The 19,763-nt window shown below is 45.2% G+C and overlaps 1 protein-coding gene across 1 annotated transcript; it reads left to right on the top strand.

Moving 5' to 3' along the window:
* Positions 1 to 868: 868 nt before the first annotated feature.
* LOC308245121 (anaphase-promoting complex subunit 7-like) lies at positions 869 to 2,568 on the top strand (the record flags this gene model as incomplete). Its single annotated transcript, XM_080661864.1, is given in 3 exon segments — positions 869 to 900; positions 974 to 2,113; positions 2,115 to 2,568. Coding segments are annotated over 3 exon segments (1,611 nt in total). The 5' UTR covers positions 869 to 883.
* Positions 2,569 to 19,763: the final 17,195 nt, after the last annotated feature.

Genomic DNA, 19,763 nt, shown 5'->3' on the forward strand with positions numbered 1-19,763 from the left:
GGGAGCATTTCAGTTCCAATGGCTGATGATGAAGCAGCTTAAAAATAATCTCTCAGGTGGCCTGGGCCTCCTTACAACTTAGATTCTATTCTGCTCTGAGTCTCTAGCACAGTGGTCAGCAAACTCATTAGTCAACAGAGCCAAATATCAACAGTACAACGATTGAAATTTCTTTTGAGAGCCAAATTTTTTAAACTTAAACTTCTTCTGACGCCACTTCTTCAAAATAGACTCGCCCAGGCTGTGGTATTTTGTGGAAGAGCCACACTCAAGGGGCCAAAGAGCCGCATGTGGCTCGCGAGCCACAGTTTGCCGACCACAGCTCTAGCATCAGGAGGACTCGGTAGAAAAGTCTAGAATGATAACAGACTCCCTCTACTAATCCAACAAATGACTTCCTTGTCTAGAAAGGAACCTTGAAACACTAACAGGCGTCCTCAAACTACAATCCGCGGGCCACATGCGGCCCACCGAGGACATTTATCCGGCCCGCCGGGTGCCGCTGCCTGTCCTGCTTAGCAGCCGACTTGTCCCGGGCCCACAGTGCGCGTAGGAATTTGTTCATAGTTTTTTTTTAAACTATAGTCCGGCCCTCCAACGGTCTGAGGGACAGTGAACTGGCCCCCTGTTTAAAAAGTTTGAGGACCCCTGCGTGACTTACAGTTATATGGTAGGCCAAATCCCTTGCAAGCTTCCACCTCAACAACAACAACAAAAATGCTAAATAAAATAATTTTTTAAATTAAATATGCAGTTGGGCTCATAAGAAAGAAAGCAAGACCGGCTTTTCGTGCCGCTGCCACGGCTCCCCGCAGCCGGGGGAGACATGGCGGCCGCAGGGCTGCACTCCAACGTGCGGCTCCTCAGCAGCTTGTTACTTACAATGAGTAATAACAACCCATTTTTTTGGAGAGAAACATCGATCATTTGCCTCCTGTATGCGCCCCGAACATGGATTGAACATGCAATGTAGTGAGTTATTCTCCCCATCTCAGAAGTACCAGCTTTTGGTGTATCATGCAGATTCTCTCTTTCATGATAAGGATTATCGGAATGCTGTGAGCAAGTATACCATGGCTTTACAGCAGAAGAAAGCCTTAAGTAAAACTTCAAAAGTGAGACCTTCAGCTGGCAATTCTACATCCACTCCACAGAGTCAGTGTCTTCCATCTGAAATTGAAGTGAAATACAAAATGGCTGAATGTTACACAATGCTAAAGCAAGATAAAGATGCCATTGCTATACTTGATGGAATCCCTTCAAGACAAAGACCTCCCAAAATAAACATGATGCTGGCAAACTTGTATAAGAAGGCTGGTCAGGAGCACCCTTCAGTCACCAGCTATAAGGAAGTGCTGAGACAGTGCCCATTAGTCCTCAATGCCATTCTAGGTTTGCTGTCCCTATCTGTAAAAGGGGCAGAGGTGGCATCAATGACAATGAACGTCATCCAGATCATGCCTAACTTGGACTGGCTCTCTGTGTGGATCAAAGCATATGCTTTTGTGCATACTGGTGACAACTCAAGAGCAATCAATACCATCTGTTCACTAGAGAAAAAGTCGTTATTACGAGATAATGTGGATCTACTGGGAAGCTTAGCAGATCTGTACTTCAGAGCTGGAGACAATAAAAACTCCGTCCTCAAATTTGAACAAGCACAGATGTTGGATCCTTATCTAATAAAAGGAATGGACGTATATGGCTACCTCCTGGCACAAGAAGGGTGGCTGGAGGATGTGGAGAATCTTGGCTGCCGACTTTTCAATATTTCTGATCAGCATGCAGAACCCTGGGTGGTCTCGGGGTGTCATAGCTTCTATAGCAAACGTTACTTTCGGACCCTCTATTTAGGAGCAAAGGCCATTCAGCTGAACAGTAATAGTGTTCAAGCTTTGCTGCTTAAGGGAGCAGCACTCAGGAACATGGGCAGAGTCCAAGAAGCAATAATCCACTTTCGGGAGGCTATACGGCTTGCACCTTGTCGCTTAGACTGTTATGAAGGTCTCATCGAATGTTACTTAGCCTCAAACAGTATTCGTGAAGCAATGGTAATGGCTAACAATGTTTACAAAACTCTAGGAGCAAATGCACAAACCCTTACCCTTTTAGCCAGTTTGTCTTGAAGACCCAGTGACACAGGAAAAAGCCAAAACTTTATTAGATAAAGCCCTGAACCAAAGGCTGGATTACATTAAGGCTGTGGTGAAAAAAGCAGAACTGCTTAGCAGAGAGCAGAAATACAAAGATGGAATTGCTTTGCTGAGGAACACGCTAGCTAATCAGAGTGACTGTGTCCTGCATCGGATCCTAGGAGATTTCCTTGTAGCTGTCAATGAGTATCAGGAAGCAATGGACCAGTATAGTATAGCACTAAGTTTGGACCCCAATGACCAGAAGTCTCTAGAGGGGATGCAGAAGATGGAGAAGGAGGAGAGTCCCACGGATGCCACTCAGGAGGAGGATGTGGACGACATGGAAGGGAGTGGGGAAGAAGGGGACCTGGAGGGCAGCGACAGTGAGGCGGCCCAATGGGCTGACCAGGAGCAGTGGTTCGGCATGCAGTGAGGCAGGCAGCAGCTCCGTGGCCACACTGGCCTGCCCTGCTCTGAGCACTTCCATGGACTGAAAGCACCGTAGGAGCCCGCTCTCTGGGAGGACAATGATTCAGCATGTGATTGCAGCAGGGGTTTCTGCGCCCTGGCTCCATATTTCTAGTAGAGACTTCATTTTTTAAAACTGAGCCTGACCAACCTTCCATATAAATCCATCCTTTCCTGCTCCAGCCAGGGAGGACTGAGTAAGCCTTCTGGGAGGTCCACAGATGTGCTGAGACTTCTGAGACAGTACTTTTTATATAACTAACTTCTAAATCTTAAAGCTTGAAGAATAGACAGTGTTTTGTGTATGATGATGTGGGTTTGAAAGGAGTGACGTGTCACCCAGAGCAAGAGTGTCAACTCCTGTGTAGGACAGTAGCATGGGCTGGCCCTTTCAGAGAGGGTTCCTGTCCCAGAAATCATCATCCTAGTAACCTTGCTTCCTTCTGCAATATTAGTAATGCCTTAAGCTGACAGTTAATATTTTGCAGAACAATTTTCTTACTTGCTAATCTGGTAACTTGCCTATGAACCTGGGCCGGATCTGAGAAAGAGGTGTGACCTAGAGCATGAACACCTGGGGTAATTATAATAAAACTGTTTTCTATACAGAAAAAAAAAAAAAAAAAAAAAAAGAAGAAAGAAAGAAAGCAAACTCCATAGATACCTGAAATAATGATGGAATTGAATGCCAGAAGAATATACTCTCTAATTGCAATGGCCCTGGGAGAGAGGGACAAGAGGCCCAGATTCTGACTTGGGCCCTAATAGGCAAACACGTCACTAGCAGACACAGACCAGGAGACAAGGCTTTAAGGAGCATGATCTGAGAACCTTATGCCAAGCTGTGATCCTCAAGTAAAAAGAAACTACAAAGTCTCTACCTCTTTCTCAATGGGCAACAACCTTAGTAAAAAGCGGGTATAAAATCTCTACCCTCTAACCCAGGGTGCTGGCAAAGAAGTCAGTCTCTACTTGGACTTCTGAATGGGGAAAGACTCACTTAAGAAATCAAAAAACCTCAAGGCAATGTTGAGTATGAGTTTGGTGCCCAAAACTACCCTATGCACTTGACGGAGGAGCACATCAGCATAGCAGCTGTTCCTGGACCATGACACCCACCCTAAGGCCTCTCGTGGAAGCAGAGTTCACGCAGGTCAGAGGCAGGTCCTGAGAATGCATGTCTAACAATTTCCCAGGTGGCATTGATGCTGCTGGTCCATGGACCACAATGGAGAACCACTGGGCCAAAGCACTACTTCTCAAACTTTCGTGGGCATGAAAGTCACCTGAGTATCTTGTTACAGAGGTGAAGTTTGAGGTTCTGTATGTTTAACAAGTGCCCAGGTGATGCCAGTGGTGCTGCTGGCTCAGGGTTCACATAGCAAGGCTCCAGAATTTACTTTTCTATTATTCTACTTCTTGTTACCTAGACCTATCACAAGTAGATATGGAAGAGAAGAAAGAGCCACTGTGATTCTTCTTAAGGGCTCTTTTCCATCAGAGAAGCTGTCCAACCCACCCTTAGTCACTTATACTGATGGTGAGCAAGTCAGGGAGGTCAGCACTGAGCCCATTACATTCGCTCCAGAAGCCAAGAGGCCTCATTGTTACTACTGCCTTCCGGATTGGGTGATACTAGGAGAAGGCATAGATAGTGAGATGGAGAACTGAGAGCCAAGGTAGCAGGAATGACCACGGGGAGAGAAAATGGTCAAAGTCTGAGAAAGCTCGGGAATACCTTAGCATGAAACCATGCAGAATGTCCTGTACTGGCACTAGCTTGCTTAGAAAAAAAAAAAAAAGGAAGAAAGAAAACTGTTCTAAAATTGGCCTTTCTTCTCTTGGGAAAGTCAGATTCTTTCCCAACAGCCACTAGTCTGAAGAAGATTGTGAGAGGAGGAGGGGAGGCAAATCTTTCCACGCACCATTACCTTCTATGATGGATGGCTTGTCCCTTGGGCTTTGTTGAAAGCCAGCATTCTGAGTCTTGGCGCAGGCCCAGGCCGTCTGGGAGCCCGGACAGCCGCAGCTGATAGTGAGGGCACCGGGAACCAGTACCTCAGTTGGGTTCCCAGCTCCAGCCACAGTTTTCTAATTATAACAGTCTCTCGCTCAGGTTGTACATACACTTCTCAAAACACTTCATTTATTCATTTCTCTCATCAACAAATATTTATTGGGCACATGCAACATGCATAGCATCCCATTATGCCCTCAAGGAAGGAGCTGAGAACGAAAAAGCCATATTGATCCAAGAAAAAGGCCAATGCTGCCCTGGTATTTAGATCTCTTACAGAGCTCACATCTCATGACATTTTTACATGCAGGAAGGCCCAAGGGAAGTGCCTTTCCTGGCCCAGAGAGGAGCATCCAAGGTCACAGGACACAGTTAGCCCTGAGCCAGGACTACAATTCAAAGTTCATTTCATCAAAGCACATAACACATTCTTCATCCCCCCGGCAGATTTATGCGGGGCTTCCCTTCACCTTCTCTCAGACCCCAAAAAGGAGGAAATGGGTTCAGAAGTTTGAAATGAGACAAAACAAGAATCCCCTGAGTGAGGGCTGGGGGACCCCAAAAGATCCACAGAAAATCCCTGTGACTCCTGAATGCTGAGTGTTCTCACAGCATCATGCCCAGTGTGGTCAGAAGTAATCCTGACAGGCAGAGAACTAGCAAGATTGCTTTGAGTTTTCATCAAGCTCTATGACCTCAGCTGTCCTGACTGCCTGTGGCTAGAACACACCAAGGTTTCCCCTAACAGCAAGTCCTAGTAGAAGCCTACTCCAGAAGTGGCTTCTGAAATCAGAATAGAAGTTCACCGGGACAGAAGGCCGATGTCAGATCAGGACCTTGTTGAGAGAACCTGCAGTGTAGACTTGATAGTTGGTAGACCAGTAGAAGTTTGTGTTCACTTCTTATGGCATCTCATCTGACCCTGGTGAGGTCAGCATTACTATGGGGTCAGCTTCCGGAAACCGACTTACGTGGGACTCTGGCTTGATTCCTAAGTCTGAGGGGATCCCTGAATGTCACTGGTAGTTCCGATACGCAGTTAGAACTGAGAACCACAGCTAGTGGTTACAGGTGTAGGACAGCTCTTCACAAACAGAATTCTTCTTATCTTTGTCCTCTTACCCAGCTCTTTTCCTTCTCTCTTTTTTTTAAGTTTTGGCTATTGTAGAATGTTCAAATACTCAGGAAATAAAGAATATTCCTACTGCCAAGATTCAACAGATTTTTGTGCCTGATATATTTGTTCGGGATATTTGTTCAGAAATAAGATTACAAATAAGCACTACAGCCATGAACACTGCGTCTTACTCCCTGCCCTCCCTTCTAAGAGGAAACCATTCTGCTGATGTCAGCACACATCCTTCCCAAACATCGGTTCCACTTTATTACAAATTCACATGCTTGTTTGCATGGATGACATCTGAGTGCAGCAATTTTTGATCTTTTTCATCTCGTCGCACACATAATTACTAAAATTCTGCAGCACACCAAAAAATATGTTTTAGCCGATCTGACCAAAAAAGGTATGATTTTGATTCATTCATACCAGATGGCTATTGTTGTGTTGGCTGTTGTCATTTTTTAAATTTAACAATCTAAGGGAAAGAGGTCCGTGCCCCTGACTAAATCGTCAGGTATTCCCATTTTAAAAATTCTTGCAGCACACCAGTTGAAAATCGCTCTCCTGGTGTCCTTTTGCACCTTGGTTTGTTCACTTACCATTATGACTTCAAGGGCTGTGGCTCCATATCTACTTCGTTTGCCTTAATTGCAATTGAGAGACTGCCAAGCCCTGGACCTGGATCACTGGCTAAGGTCTGGTTGAAGGATTTGCCCCATTATCCTAGAATCTTTCTCTTGGGGCTTGGATCTCCTGAGACTTGGATCAGACTCTTGGGTCAGGCGCCTGTGGACTCCATTGGAGCTAGCCCCACACCGAGGGTTGCCGGTGCCAGAGGAGTTCATACTGTGTGCTCAATGGAGCATGCCAGTAGTATGTCAATTGCAGCCATCACAGAACAGATCCTCTCAATTAGAAAATGCTAGGTCTGAGCTCTTTGGGGTTCTCTTGTTTCCTTTCCACCACCTGAGAAAGGAAGGACCACCTAGACCAGACAGAGCCAGGGGACTGTCAGGCCACAGCTCTCGGCTCTCGCTTCATGCAGCTGTGAAATTTTCATTTTTCTGAAAAGTGAGGATCAGACACAGTGGGACTGAGCACCAGTTTACTCTAGCAACTGTCCAGAATGGACATAGGCAGATCTAAGGGAAGCCCTGAGTTTGTAACTTACCTACGGACTCACAGTACCTTGGGAGAGGAGGGAACCCTAAGGTTACTATTATAGGTGAATTCACTTTTGAGTTTCTCATTCCTGTATTCCATTCCCCCTTATAAGCCTGCGAATACCCTAAGGCAGGACCCTCACCTCTTCACTATAACTCCTGTTTTTGAATGCTCTTCTTGCTTATGTTTACTGAGCACAAAGCACAAAGCTTGGCATGAGGTATGGGGAAGAGGTGGCAGGGACTATAAATATTAATAAAAATCAAGCCTTCCCTCACCCCCACCCAGGTTCCCTTGCACCTGTGTCCACACCTCCCTGATGCAGAGTAGATTCTGATGAGTGATAATAGTGTCATATGGGGCTGGGAAGGATACACCGAGACTTCAGAGGGACCTGATTTAGGGAATCCAGAGAGCTTCTTGGATAAAGTGGGCTTAACCTAGGTACAGAGGATGCACCTACTGCTTGGAACACAGATGAGATCCCAGGGTCTTCATTAGTGCTTTCTGGAAGCCGTGTCAGCTGTTGTTATGAGTAAGGAGGAAGAGAAATGAAAGACTAGTCAAGCAAGGAGGTAGAAGTTGGGTTGTAAGGACCCTCTGTTCACTGTTTAAAATGAGATCAAAGCCTAAATGTGCTCCTGTGAGGAGGGCAGCACAGAGAGACAGACCAGCCTGAGCCTCAGCTACTCAGTCGTAGGCCACAGAGCACCCAAACCATGAGGTGGACACGCCTGGAGAGACGTTGATGAGGAGAGGCAGTCCCACCCATGCTGTGAAGACACCCCGGTCCCCTCTGCATTCAGCTGGGTAAGATCATCGGTGAAACTTGCTTCAGTGCCAAGAGACAGTGTCTTCTGCTTTTCCCAAAGAGAACCCCATAAAACTGGAATGAGATTTGGGTCATAATAATAACAATCCTCTATGGTTTATCTTGTTCTTTCATCAACATGAACTCATCAGGTTTATCATAAACCCTGGGATTTAAGTCACATGGTTACTATCACTTTTTTATAGAAACATTCAGAGATGCTAAAGAGTCTGCACTCAGCTCTCTGATAAGCCAGGGACACAGTTCCAATCCTCTGATCACAAAGACTGTGGGATTTCCACGCTGCCATACTGTCTCACATATACGATGCAATAGATGAACACTGACAGCAATGATGTCAGAAGCAATGGGCTCAGAATTCCGACATGCCTTTCTCTTTTGCTTGTAAAAGAGCATTTCCAGTGACCATGCAAGAGGATGAGGGAGAGGGCACATTTGAGAGAGAATGCCTTCACGCTTATAGGACACTACCACATTTAGCTGCATTTTCACAAACAACATACAGAGTTCTAAATAAGTCATGTGACAATAAGCGATCCAGGTGTGCTCGGAGAGAGAGCTTGGTCTGGGGATCTCAGAAGCAAAAATATCTAAATTGCCTCACTATGTGGAATGCCCTGGGCTACCAAATCATTCCAGGTTGACCTAAATCTAAATGAAGTCACACTCATCCCTTACCATCTCTGGATCCTTTTGCTTGTCATGTATTCTGATCATCTTTGTCCCAACTATTGCTATTGACCAAAGTCCTAGCAAGCCCTAAGTCCCCAAATGAAGCATGCATTTTCTGAGTAATGTGTCCTATTCAGCATTTTTTTTTTTTTTTTACTAAATTAAGTCTTTTGTTTAAATGGTATCTGTTGCTACCTGAAAAACATTTTTCTAAACTGGAAAATAATTTCATTTGTACTCTGAAGATGGCCACTTTCTTGGCTTCAGGAAATGGAAAAATTGCAGCATTTGGGCTGCTTTGATGTTGTGAAACTGATCCAAAGCCCCCAGGATCTTGCAGGTTGTAGAATTAAAGCACCAAGAGAACCCAGGTTCTGCTGTTCATCTTCTCCCTTTAGCACCTTCTTCTGCTCCGTGCTCAAGTTTGTAGCACAGTGAGCAGCTAAGTGAGCTCCTTGGGCCATCTGTGGCTCCAACTGTTTCTATCTTCAAGGGATCCAAGTGCATGTGCTCACAGGAGGGGAGCTGAAAAAGCAGGTTCATGGTGGGCCTGGACTCGCATTGGGATGAGGCAAAGCTGAACTCAGAAGGGGTCCAGCTGCTCTGCTCCCCAGGTAAGTGTGGCTCATGGGGAAAGTAAGCATGCCTGCACCATTTAGATTTTCTACTGGGGAGGAGGGAAAGAGGAGGAGAGCGTGCTGATGCCTCCTCTCGGATTGAAGAAGGTTCCTCTACAACCTGTTCCCCATTCCCAGAATGAAATCCCTGGAAGTATTTTATGGGGGGTTGGGAGGAGGTCATGGAATGAACCAGAAACCTGAACCTTGTTTCCAGGGCAGCTGCCTTGGACTATGTCATAATAGGGTGTTCTGCTGGCAAATCCCTGCATGGTGCTCCCCTGGGGCAGTCACACTAGGAAACACTGCCATCTGCTGGGAACTTTGCAACGTTCCCCCTTTTCCAGGCCCCATGTCAAGGAAGGAGGAGCATCTCAAAATGGCTGAAGGTCAGCCCTAGAGACCCCAGGGTCTTTCAGACCCGCCAGGAATTCCTGTCACCATGGCCCTCACCTCCTTAGGATGTGAGAATCCCGGCTACTGCAGCAGGTCTGTGCTCTGAAATCCAGGCACTCATGTCCTCAAGACTTTCCCTAGAACCATAATATATCCCACCTCTATATCTTCCCCACTGTGCCTCTGCCTAATGCTCTCTCTTCCCTGGGCACCAGCCCAAGGATGCCCATTCTTTTTAAGACCCAGCTCACTGCCTATAGTCTCACAGCCTCCAATTTTGGCATCATCCAGTTTGGTTTCCCTAATTCTGACATATCCTCTAAGTTATTTTATATTCCTACTAGAGGCCTGGTGCATGAAATTTGTACACTCGGGTCCTTCAGCCCGGCCTGCACCCTCTCGCAGTCTGGGAGCCCTAGGGGGATTCTGACTGATGGCTTAGGCCCAGCAGGGAGCGGGCCTAAACTGGCAGTCAGTCCTAGCCAGTTTGGTTCAATGGATAGAGCGTCAGCCTGCGGACTGAAAGGTCCCAGGTTCAATTACAGTCAAGGGTATATGCCCAGGTTGTGGGCTCAATTCCCAGGAGGGGGTGTGCAGGAGGCAGCCAATCAATGATTCTCTCTCATCATTGATGTTTCTATCTCTCTCTCCCTCTCCCTTCATCTATGAAATTAAAAAAACAAACTGGCAGCCAGACATCCGTAGCGCTACCGTGGAGGCGGGAGAGGCTCCCACCACCGCTGCTGTGCTATCCAGCCATAAGCCCGGCTTCTGGCTGAGCAACACTTCCCCTGTGGGAGTGCACTGACCACCAGGGGGCAGCTCCTGCGTTGAGTGTCTGCCCCCTGGTGGTCAGTGCGCATCATAGCAACTGGTCGTTCTGCTGTTCAGTCAATTTGCATATTACCCTTTTATTATATAGGATATCCTCTCCATAGGCCTGGCATATTGCTCAGCAGTTAGAAGATACTCAATGGAGGGCTGCCAACTGATGTCCAGCTTAGATCCTTCTAGTTATAATACATACTTTTCTTTTTTTAAGTTTTTTTTTAACTGTTTTTATTGACTTTAGAGAGAGGGGAATGGAGAGGGATAGAGAGATAGAAACATTGATGAGAAAGAAACAACAATTGGCTGCCTCCTGCACACCCTGAGCCTGCAGCCTGGGCATGTGCCCTGACCACGAATCAAACTGGCAACCTCTTGGTTCATGGATCGACCCTCAACCACTGAGCCATCCCAGCTGGGCACTAAGTACATTTCTTGAATTAGGAATCTGAATGTATAGACAAGGCTGCACCCAATCCTTAGAAGCAAAGGACGAACCAGAGACACCTTTGATTCCATTTTCAAATATGAGATTGCAAGACGAAGCAGAGGATTCTGGCTGGGGGTGAACCTGTGAGCCAAATACTGAAGTGCAAAGCTCCTATGCATTCATCTCCTGTGTCATTCCAGGTCTACGGAAGAGGGACAGGGCGGGAGATATTAAAGTGGGCTGACCCTAGAGGGTACCCAGCTGTGTGGTATGATGCAAGGAGTTTGAATCCTAAATCTGAGTTCTGACACTGTGTATTAAACACTTGCTAAAATGTGATTAATAATTCAAAATATACTTGACCAGCAAAAGTGTCTTGATGCCAATACCTATCTCCAGTCACAATGTAAGAATTCAATAAAATAAATATTTTTTGAAAGAAAAAGAAATCTACCTCAGCACTATTGTGGAGAGTTAAAGATAACATGAAAGCGGTGTGTAAACTGAAATGCCATACACACTCCCACTGGTGACATTTGGAGTAGAACCTGCAGTGGGAGTGGTTTGGGGCTCTCAGCACCCACCACCCTGTCCTTTCCTTCATAACAAGGGTTCCTGTGAGCTTGTGCTTCTCCACCCACCCTCCATAGGCTTCTATTTGGATGATAACCCATGCTAAGCATGGGTACTTCTGACAGCAGAGCCCAAGGGCACCCTAGTCCCTTTTCTTCAGGCTCAATTCCTGCAAGGTTGTGCTCTGGGAAGCCGATCACAGAGAATTCGGCCCCTTCAGCAGTAAAGGCATGATGACTGCTTCCCCTTTGTTTCCTTTCGTAAGTAGGTCGCTGCTGCCAGAACCTCCCAAAAACCCTCTTCTGAAGCTTCCTTGGGCCAACAACGCACAACCTTCTCCAGCACTTTCTCCCTCTGCTCCAGTGAGCAGTTCAGAGCGACTGAGAGCAGGCAGGTTGGGAGGCTGCTAAGGGGCCAGGAGCAGGCAGAGGCAATGTGCAGATGAGCAAACGTGCCTGAGAGCTCATCTCCCCATTGAGGAGGGAGGGAGGAGCTGGTTCCGGCCCAGAACTACCCCCTTTTTACCTCTTTGGTCTTCAACTGTAAAAGGAGAGGCTTGGGCTTGAAGATTTCTAAGCACTTGTTCAGCTCTATAGTATGTCCTTGTCCTGTGACCATCTTTATTTCCAGGAGGGAGAGGGAGAATCCAGGCCTAAGCCCCTACATGGAACATGGGTCCCTGTCTATGGAGCACTGACTGTGTCCGGCGCTGCAATAGCTGCTTTAAGTACATTTAATGTGAGCTCCTAACAATCACATTAGGCCGGTGTTATCATTCCCATTTACAATTAAAGGGACTGAGATTCTGTTAGCTAAAGTGGGAGCCTAATTAGAAGGAGGGGAATTATTTTTAAATGTAGGACATTCTGACCCCAAAGCCCTTGTGGATAGAAAGTAGGAAGAGAGGTCACCAGGGAATGCCCTGTAAAAAAGGAGTGGTACCTGCATTAGTCAGGATTCCCCAGAGAAACAGATTAGATAGATATGGATATAGATATAGATGTAGATGTAAATATAGATATAGATGATATAGATATAGATAGATATAGATATAGATATATAGATATAGATATAGATAGATATAGATATAAAGATATAGATATGGAGATTTATTATAGTCATTGGCTCACACAGTTAATGGAGGCTAAAAAAGTCCTACACTCTGCCATCTGCAAGCTTCGAACCCAGGAAAGCCCAAGGGGGTCCAATCCAAGCCCCAAGGCCTGAGAATCGGGGGTTGATGGTGTAGGTCCCAGTCTTATTCCAAAAGCCTAGAGCCAAGAGCAACAATGTTCAAAGGCAGAAGAGGGTGGATGTCTCAGTTCAAGCAGAGAGAGCAAATTCTCCCCTCCTGCATTCTTTTGTTCTATTCAGACCCTCAATGGATGGGCTGATGCCCAGCCATATGGGTGAAGGCGATCTTCTTTACTCAGTCTCCTGATTCAAATGCTAATCTCTCCCAGAGACACCCTCACACACCCAGTTCTTTTGGCATGCCTTAGCCCCATCAAGGTGACAGAAAATAAACCGTCACTATGCCCTGCAGACATGTGGCATGTTTAGTTCATCGCTAAAATAAACATCATGATTACACTGTTTATCCATCCAGTTCTTAGTCATTTCATTTAGTTATGTATTGCCTCATTTACTGTTCACAAGAACTCCATGGGGGATAAGGATAAGCCCCTATTGAGAAAGGAGGAAAAAGAGCCCAGCCGGTGTGGTTCAGTGGTTAAGCATTGACCCAGAAACCAAGAGGTTGCTAGTTTGATTCTCGGTCAGGGCACATGCCCAGGTTTTGGGCTTGATCCCCAGTAGGAGGCATGCAGGAGGCAGCCAGTGATGTTGACATTTCTCTCCCATCAATGTTTCTACCTCTCTCTCCCTCTCCCTTCCTCTCTCTCTAAAAATATTAATAAAAACATATTTTTTTTAAAAAGGGAAAGAGAGAAAAGAGCCTGTAGAAAGCTGACTTGCTAACGGGACTGGTGCCTGATCGTCTGCCTTCACGCCAGGTTTCTTCTTGCTAGACCACAGTTGGAAAGAAGGAGCCCTCAGTGCCCTTTGCCCTTTCTGTCCTCAATTTTCCAATTCACAGCCAGAATAAGCGTGAAGAATCTGCCTCTTGCCCATTCCAGGATAAATGCTGCACCAGCAAGTCAACCTCTCCCTGCTTCTAGCCACAGTTCTTCCCTTTAACTCTTCTTTACTCTCCATATTAAACTGGATAAAGTCAATCTCCCTCCCCTGGCTCACTATAACCCTGCCCACTCTACACCCAACTCCTGTCTCCAGCCTGCTTATCTGAGTCCTCACGTGTGGGCTCAGCATCTGAGAGGTGGTCTCTGCTCAAGGTCAAAGAGCCTTGAGACCCATGAGCTTTGGGTTTCGATAGGAAAGCAGCTCCACCATTTAGAGCTTGAGGTCCCAGGGTAAGTCTCAGAGGAGGCAGAGTTGCACAGTGGGCTCAGCCACCTGCTGCAAGTTCTTACGTCTCTCAGCTTCAGCCTCCTGATGCACAGTGTGGAGGTAATAATAGCGGTCAGCTTGTGGGATTATTCTGAGGATTTAATGAAATAATGTATGTGTATTTTTGTTAATATGATTATCCTTAACAACCTTATGGAAGTTGTTTACAGGTTTCAATTAAATAAATACATGAGAAAATGTGTCTGATAAATAAGAATATTCAACAAGTGTTCATCACTTTCTTGCCAACATTACAATTAGTTTTGCCACATTAGGTGGAGAGGGTGTTATCCCTTTGTATCCTTAGCACCTACATTTGGGTACGTAGCAGAAGCTCTATAATGTTTGATGAAACAGAAGGAAAAAAAGAAAGTAAAAGAAAAGAGAGAAAAGAAAAGAGAGAAAATGAAATTTTTAAATGTGTTTACCTGTCTGATGGATTTAAAAGGGATCATTTGTCAAAGAGTAACAGCATTACTATCTATTAGTAACACCCTGTAAGAGAAGAACACTGCATTTTATAAGTGCACTATGAAATACAAATCCTTTGTTCCCAGCGGCTCTGAGAGTTTGAATTGAGAGGATCAGATCTCTCCTCCATAGCTCTGTCATCTGGGTTTCACATTCGGCCCTTGACCTGGTGCCCTGAGCCCTCTATCACCTGCAGGAAGGAGGCGGCCTTCCTCCCCACAAGGCCCACCTCCCCCACTGCATTCCTGTGCTTCTGACAAGGCACCAGAGGGTGGGAGAAAGGTGGCCACAAAAATCACACTGCAGGGCAGCACTCCGGAGACAAAGCTCGCCCTGTCTCTCACACCTGCCCCCTTCAGCTAGAGGGGCTACAGCCCCACCTCCAAAATAGCCCCTTCTCGGGAACTGTCACTCCACACCTTCCTGGTCACCAGTCGCTGTCACTGCGAGTCGTTCAGAGCTCACTCTCCAGAAACACAGAGTCAAGGTGAGAATTACAAAAGCAATAACTACAATTAGGAAAACACTTGAGAATTTATGAAGATTTTACAGAGATGCCTTCATTTGGTCCTCCCCACAGCTCCCTAGGTAGGGACAGTGAGAAATTAGAGGCTTCCTTCAACCTCACCTTGGGGTCAGCAAACAGGAATTCAAAGATTTAACAATCTGCCCAAGTGACAAAGATGGGACTTAGGCCAGACCTTTTCCTCTAAAGTCATATGATTTCCACAACAGCAATCAGGACACATTGAAATTCCATAATATGTTTTCTTTGAAAGACCACAGAGATTTCAAGTTTTGAATATGTTTCCATCTTTATACCATCTCTGGCTGTTGGGGACATCCACATCTCCACATTTTACAGACAAGGAAGACTAAGGCAAGAAATGGGATTTGACTGACTTGAGACTCACACATACGTATACACAGCCATAGGGAGGATTTGTTGGTTTGCTGTGCCCCCTTCCAACCATCACAGTGCCTCTCTTGAATGGTTTTATGGTGGGATTTTCAGTGCAGTGGACACACATCCTATTCTCTCACCCACATCCTTTGAGTTCTGAGTACCTAAAATCCAGCTTCCATGGGTGATGTGTTAACTAAACTTGAAGGGAAGTGAAGGGAAGGAAAACTTTCCTCAACCCTCTTAAGGTCCTTGGCTGGTCTGAAAATTAAACTGACAAGAACAGATTAATAGGAGAGAAGCAGATAAGCTATATTACATTTTTACATGTCAATAGGAGGCTTCACAAAAGAATGATTTCCAAGAAGTGACCAAAGCAGGCAGCTTTTGACAAAGAAAGAATACGTTTGCCTGGCAACAGTGTTGACCCATGAACCAGGAGGTCACTGTTTGATTCCTAGTCAGGGCACATATCTGGGTTGCGGGCTCGATTCCCAGTGGCAGGGGGGGTGGGGGGGGGCGTGCAGGAGGCAGCCAATTGATGTTTCTCTCTAATCCACATTTCTATCTCTCTATTCCTCTTCCTCACTCTAAAATCAATAAAAACATTTTTTTAAAGAAAAGAAATAATACGTTTGTGAAGAATTGGCAGGGCAAAGACGTTTGGGCTAGGGGGAGTGAATGATGAAGAAGTAACAGGGAAGATAAAGTTAGTTTAACAAGAGGGTGGGAGAAAGGTGGCCACAAAAAATACGTTTGTAGAGATTTCTCAGCCCCCAATTCTCTGTCTCTGATGATAAGAATGTCTTCCTTCCTTTAGGGAGGGCTCCTCTCACTTAAGCGTTTTAAGACCTGTTTCAGGGAAGAAGGGCAAGGGAGGGGGAGGTCAGAGTGACACGTCTATTTCTGCCATTTTCTCCAACTCCTCCAGCTTAAAATATTCAACATGTCAAGATGCCATATTTGGGGGTAGGGTGTCCTGAATCCCATCAGAAGTAAATAAAGAACTACAGGTTTGAAAAACTCAATCCTCTCAACCACTATTCAAACAAGAACTTGTCAAAGAACAAATAACCATAGAATGGCTTGAAGAAAACATATAAGGATGAACTTTAGAAACTCACCAGTGATTTTCTATTCATTAGAAACCTCTATCAATGTCTCAGCTATGATAATTCCTCTGACTGTCACTGCTACTACTTACTATCTACATAATAGCAAGGACTTGACAAAGCATTTTGGTTGTTATCTCATCGATCCTCACAACAACATCATCAATTCAGTATTTTTATCACCACTTTACAGATGAGGGAATGGAAACTAATAGAGATTAAAGGGCCTGCCTAGGCTCACACATCTGGGAAGTAGGTAGCAGAACGGAGGTTCAAAGCCAGATCCATGTGACTGCAGGGTTTGAACTCCTAGCTGACTCAGCAATGTCTTCTGGGACCATCATTTCTATTTGATTATGCCAAAATTTAACATTTTCAATAATTAGTTATGATCCACCTATGTGTGTGGAACTTTTCTGGGGTAACATAAAGCAAACAAAGATGCTTACATCATGAGGCTAAGCCTAAGAAACTGATGGACTTGTGGAGAAAAAATTTAAAATGGGACTAATAATATCTACCCTATGAGGTTGCTGTGAGGATGAGATAAATTGCTTATCAAGCACCCAGCACAGTAGGTGGCCCAGAGTAAACAATCATTCATGCCACAAATTTTTTTGAGGGCCTAAGAGCTGGAAATACAGTGATGGGCTGAACAAAAATGGTCCCTGCTCTCATGGATAAATGGGTGTCCTTATTATAGTAGCTAACCAAGTAACACAGTACAGTGTTAGAACATATAGAGGATATAAAGCTGGCCTTAAAAATTGCCTAATAACTGCAATAAATAGCTTTCTTATGTAAATTCAGCAGGTCAACCAGAGTCCTAGCAAGTGAACTTATGAATATCTTAGAAAGAAGGCCACTGCATAGGAAGTTAGACTAAAAGCCAGGGTGTACTGGTTACGCTGAGCAGACATTACAACATTTTATAAGAGAAGAAATGCAGGTAAAATCTCTTAGATGAGCTAGTTGTATCAGTAAAAATAACAAAACTGGTACCACAAAAATGGGGACATCTGGTTCTGGCAAAGGAGTTAGGGAAAACATGGTGTGGAGGCAAGTGAACTAGACCAGAATGAGAGAGCTGGATTCTGGTCCCTAGCCAGGTCCTGGACAGCCATGTGTCTGGGAAAAGCCCTTTCACCTCTCTTTGGGTTGTCCCCATCTGTGAGGTCTTGGTCACCTCTGCCAGTCTCTGAGTCAATAAATACAAAAGAGTTCAATTGAGTTGGGTTTTCATAGCAATGAGACTAGCTTTGATAACCAATTAGGGCATCTATAAAATTAAGGACTAGATCATAGCTTGACATCCTTTCAGATGGTGGGAATTTCTAAACACTGGCCATCAAAAAAATAAAATAATAAAATAAATTTTTTAAAAATAAAAAATAAACACTGGCCATCACCAGATTTATAGTGGTAGATAAAACTATGATAATGTTGGTTTTCAGTTAGAGATCAGGGAGGTGATTAGTGTTCCCAAATATTTCTGACTCTACTTTCTAGGCAGAATTGTTCTTTCTGGGCCCTCCTTGAGTTGCTGCAGTCATGTGACTAGTGCCAGCCAATGAGTGGGGAGTGAGAGTAACCAATGAAGATAGGTAATATGAGATATAAACCTTTGTGTTTTATGCCCTTGGGATATGAAGGCTATTTTTGTTACTGCAGCATAACCTATTCTTATGGGTACAGTGCTTCATATTAATGTTTTGCTGATTTCATAGTTTCATGAAGTAGAAACTGGACTCATGTACTAAACACTTTTCACTTAAATATGACTGCCTTCTACCTGATTAGACACCACTGTGTTACCACCACAGGGGACACCATTAATTATGCACCTGGAAGTGCCATTCACGTTCCATACAATGTGACTAGCAACACAGCCACTCTGGATCTATGCTAGTATTGGGGAAATAAACTCATTCCGCTTATGATTTTTACGTCATGAATTTTCAGGGTAATGGAAATAATCCTTTTTATTTGCAACGGATTTTAAAGTTTTAAAAAGCTCTTGCATTCAAAATGTGTTATGTCATTTATTACATATTCACAACCTCTAAGGCATTAGCAATCTTTTCCAAACAAGCAATTTGAGAGCCATACAGTTTAAGGGATGCATACTGTCACCAGTTAGTAAGTAGCAAAGCTGGACTTGAACTTGTGTCTCCTGACTTGTGTGGGACTAATTCAACTGTACCACCTGCCCTTCAGCATCTTCACCCTGAACAGAAGTTTCTTTTGGTTTTCATCTATTCTAATCAGGTTTCCCTCAAGTGAGGAAACATACCAATCATCTCCTCTACGGTATTAGTTCTTCGCAATCTAGTTGTTCTAAACCAAGTGTTGCTGGCAGGAACCTGCCAACACACACTCTCAGCAGTGAAGTCTCTCTGGCTGGTGGGTCTGGGAGAAAACACCACCCACCAGACTCGATAGACTGGAGGCTGGCTATCTGGTTAGCCCTGAACGCGTGGCTGCCCTGATCTTGCAGAGGCTGACAGGCTGTGCTAGGAGCAATCTCACCCTCTAGACTTGGCAAAGTATCTCACCTCTGACTTGTGCGGACAATGAGCACCACTTAGGGTGATGACCCCACGTGACTTCCCAGCTCTTGTCCCGAAGAGTTGGAGGGTTGTTTCTCTATTCCTCTCCTCTCACTTCCCTCTCCTCTTCTTTCTCCCTTCATGTTTCTCCTTTTGGTAAATCTTTGGTGTAGGTTGTCAGCCTCCTTTCTTTTTTTAAAAATACATTTTTATTGATTTCAGAGAGGAAGGGAGAGGGAGAGAAAGATAGAGACATCAGTGATGAGAGAAAATCATTGATCAGCTGCCTCCTGCATGCCCCATCCTGGGGATCAAGCCTGCAACCCAGGCATGTGCCCTGACCTGAAATGAATCTCCTGGTCCTTAGATCAACGGTCAACCAATGAGCCACGCCAACCAGGCTAGCCTCCTTTCTCTGGTTGGCTTTATATGAATGAAATTTCCCCGTTTTCTGGGTCACTGATACCTGAGGTTGGGTCGAGTCAGAAGGACTCAAAGACCTGGGCAGAAAGCTCCACCAAGGGTCTTTGGAGGTGACAAGGGAGAGTAACCCTCTTCATCCTCTCCCTAATTGAAGTTCTATACCCGGATGGCCAACCACTTCAGAAATCACCTACATGGTGCCTGAGTTTTATAAAGTTCTCCTGTGAATGTAAGTGGTGACACTCACACAAATTTTGGAGGTGACGTGGCATCTGGGGTCCCCATGCTTGCCCTCACTTCACCACAGAAGGCGTGCCAGGCAAACAGAAAAGGATGTGTCCCCCTCTCTAGGATCTGCCCTCGGGACTCCAGCTCTCATGGAGCCCCCACCTCCTCTCCCCTGAATTTCGCATGCCTGACACCCATTTCTCTCCCAGCAGATCTGATGTGGTTGATTCTTTTTAAGAACTTTCTTCTTCCACAGAAGGGCCTGGTTCTGAGTTCACCTACTGGGAAAGACAAGCTTTCAGGGTGACCTCTAGGAGGCCCAGCTCCTTTGCTCCTCTCCAGGGTCCAACCCCAG

Source organism: Plecotus auritus, assembly GCF_963455305.1.
Source record: "Plecotus auritus genome assembly, chromosome: 3".
In the NCBI taxonomy this organism is placed as follows: domain Eukaryota; kingdom Metazoa; phylum Chordata; class Mammalia; order Chiroptera; family Vespertilionidae; genus Plecotus; species Plecotus auritus.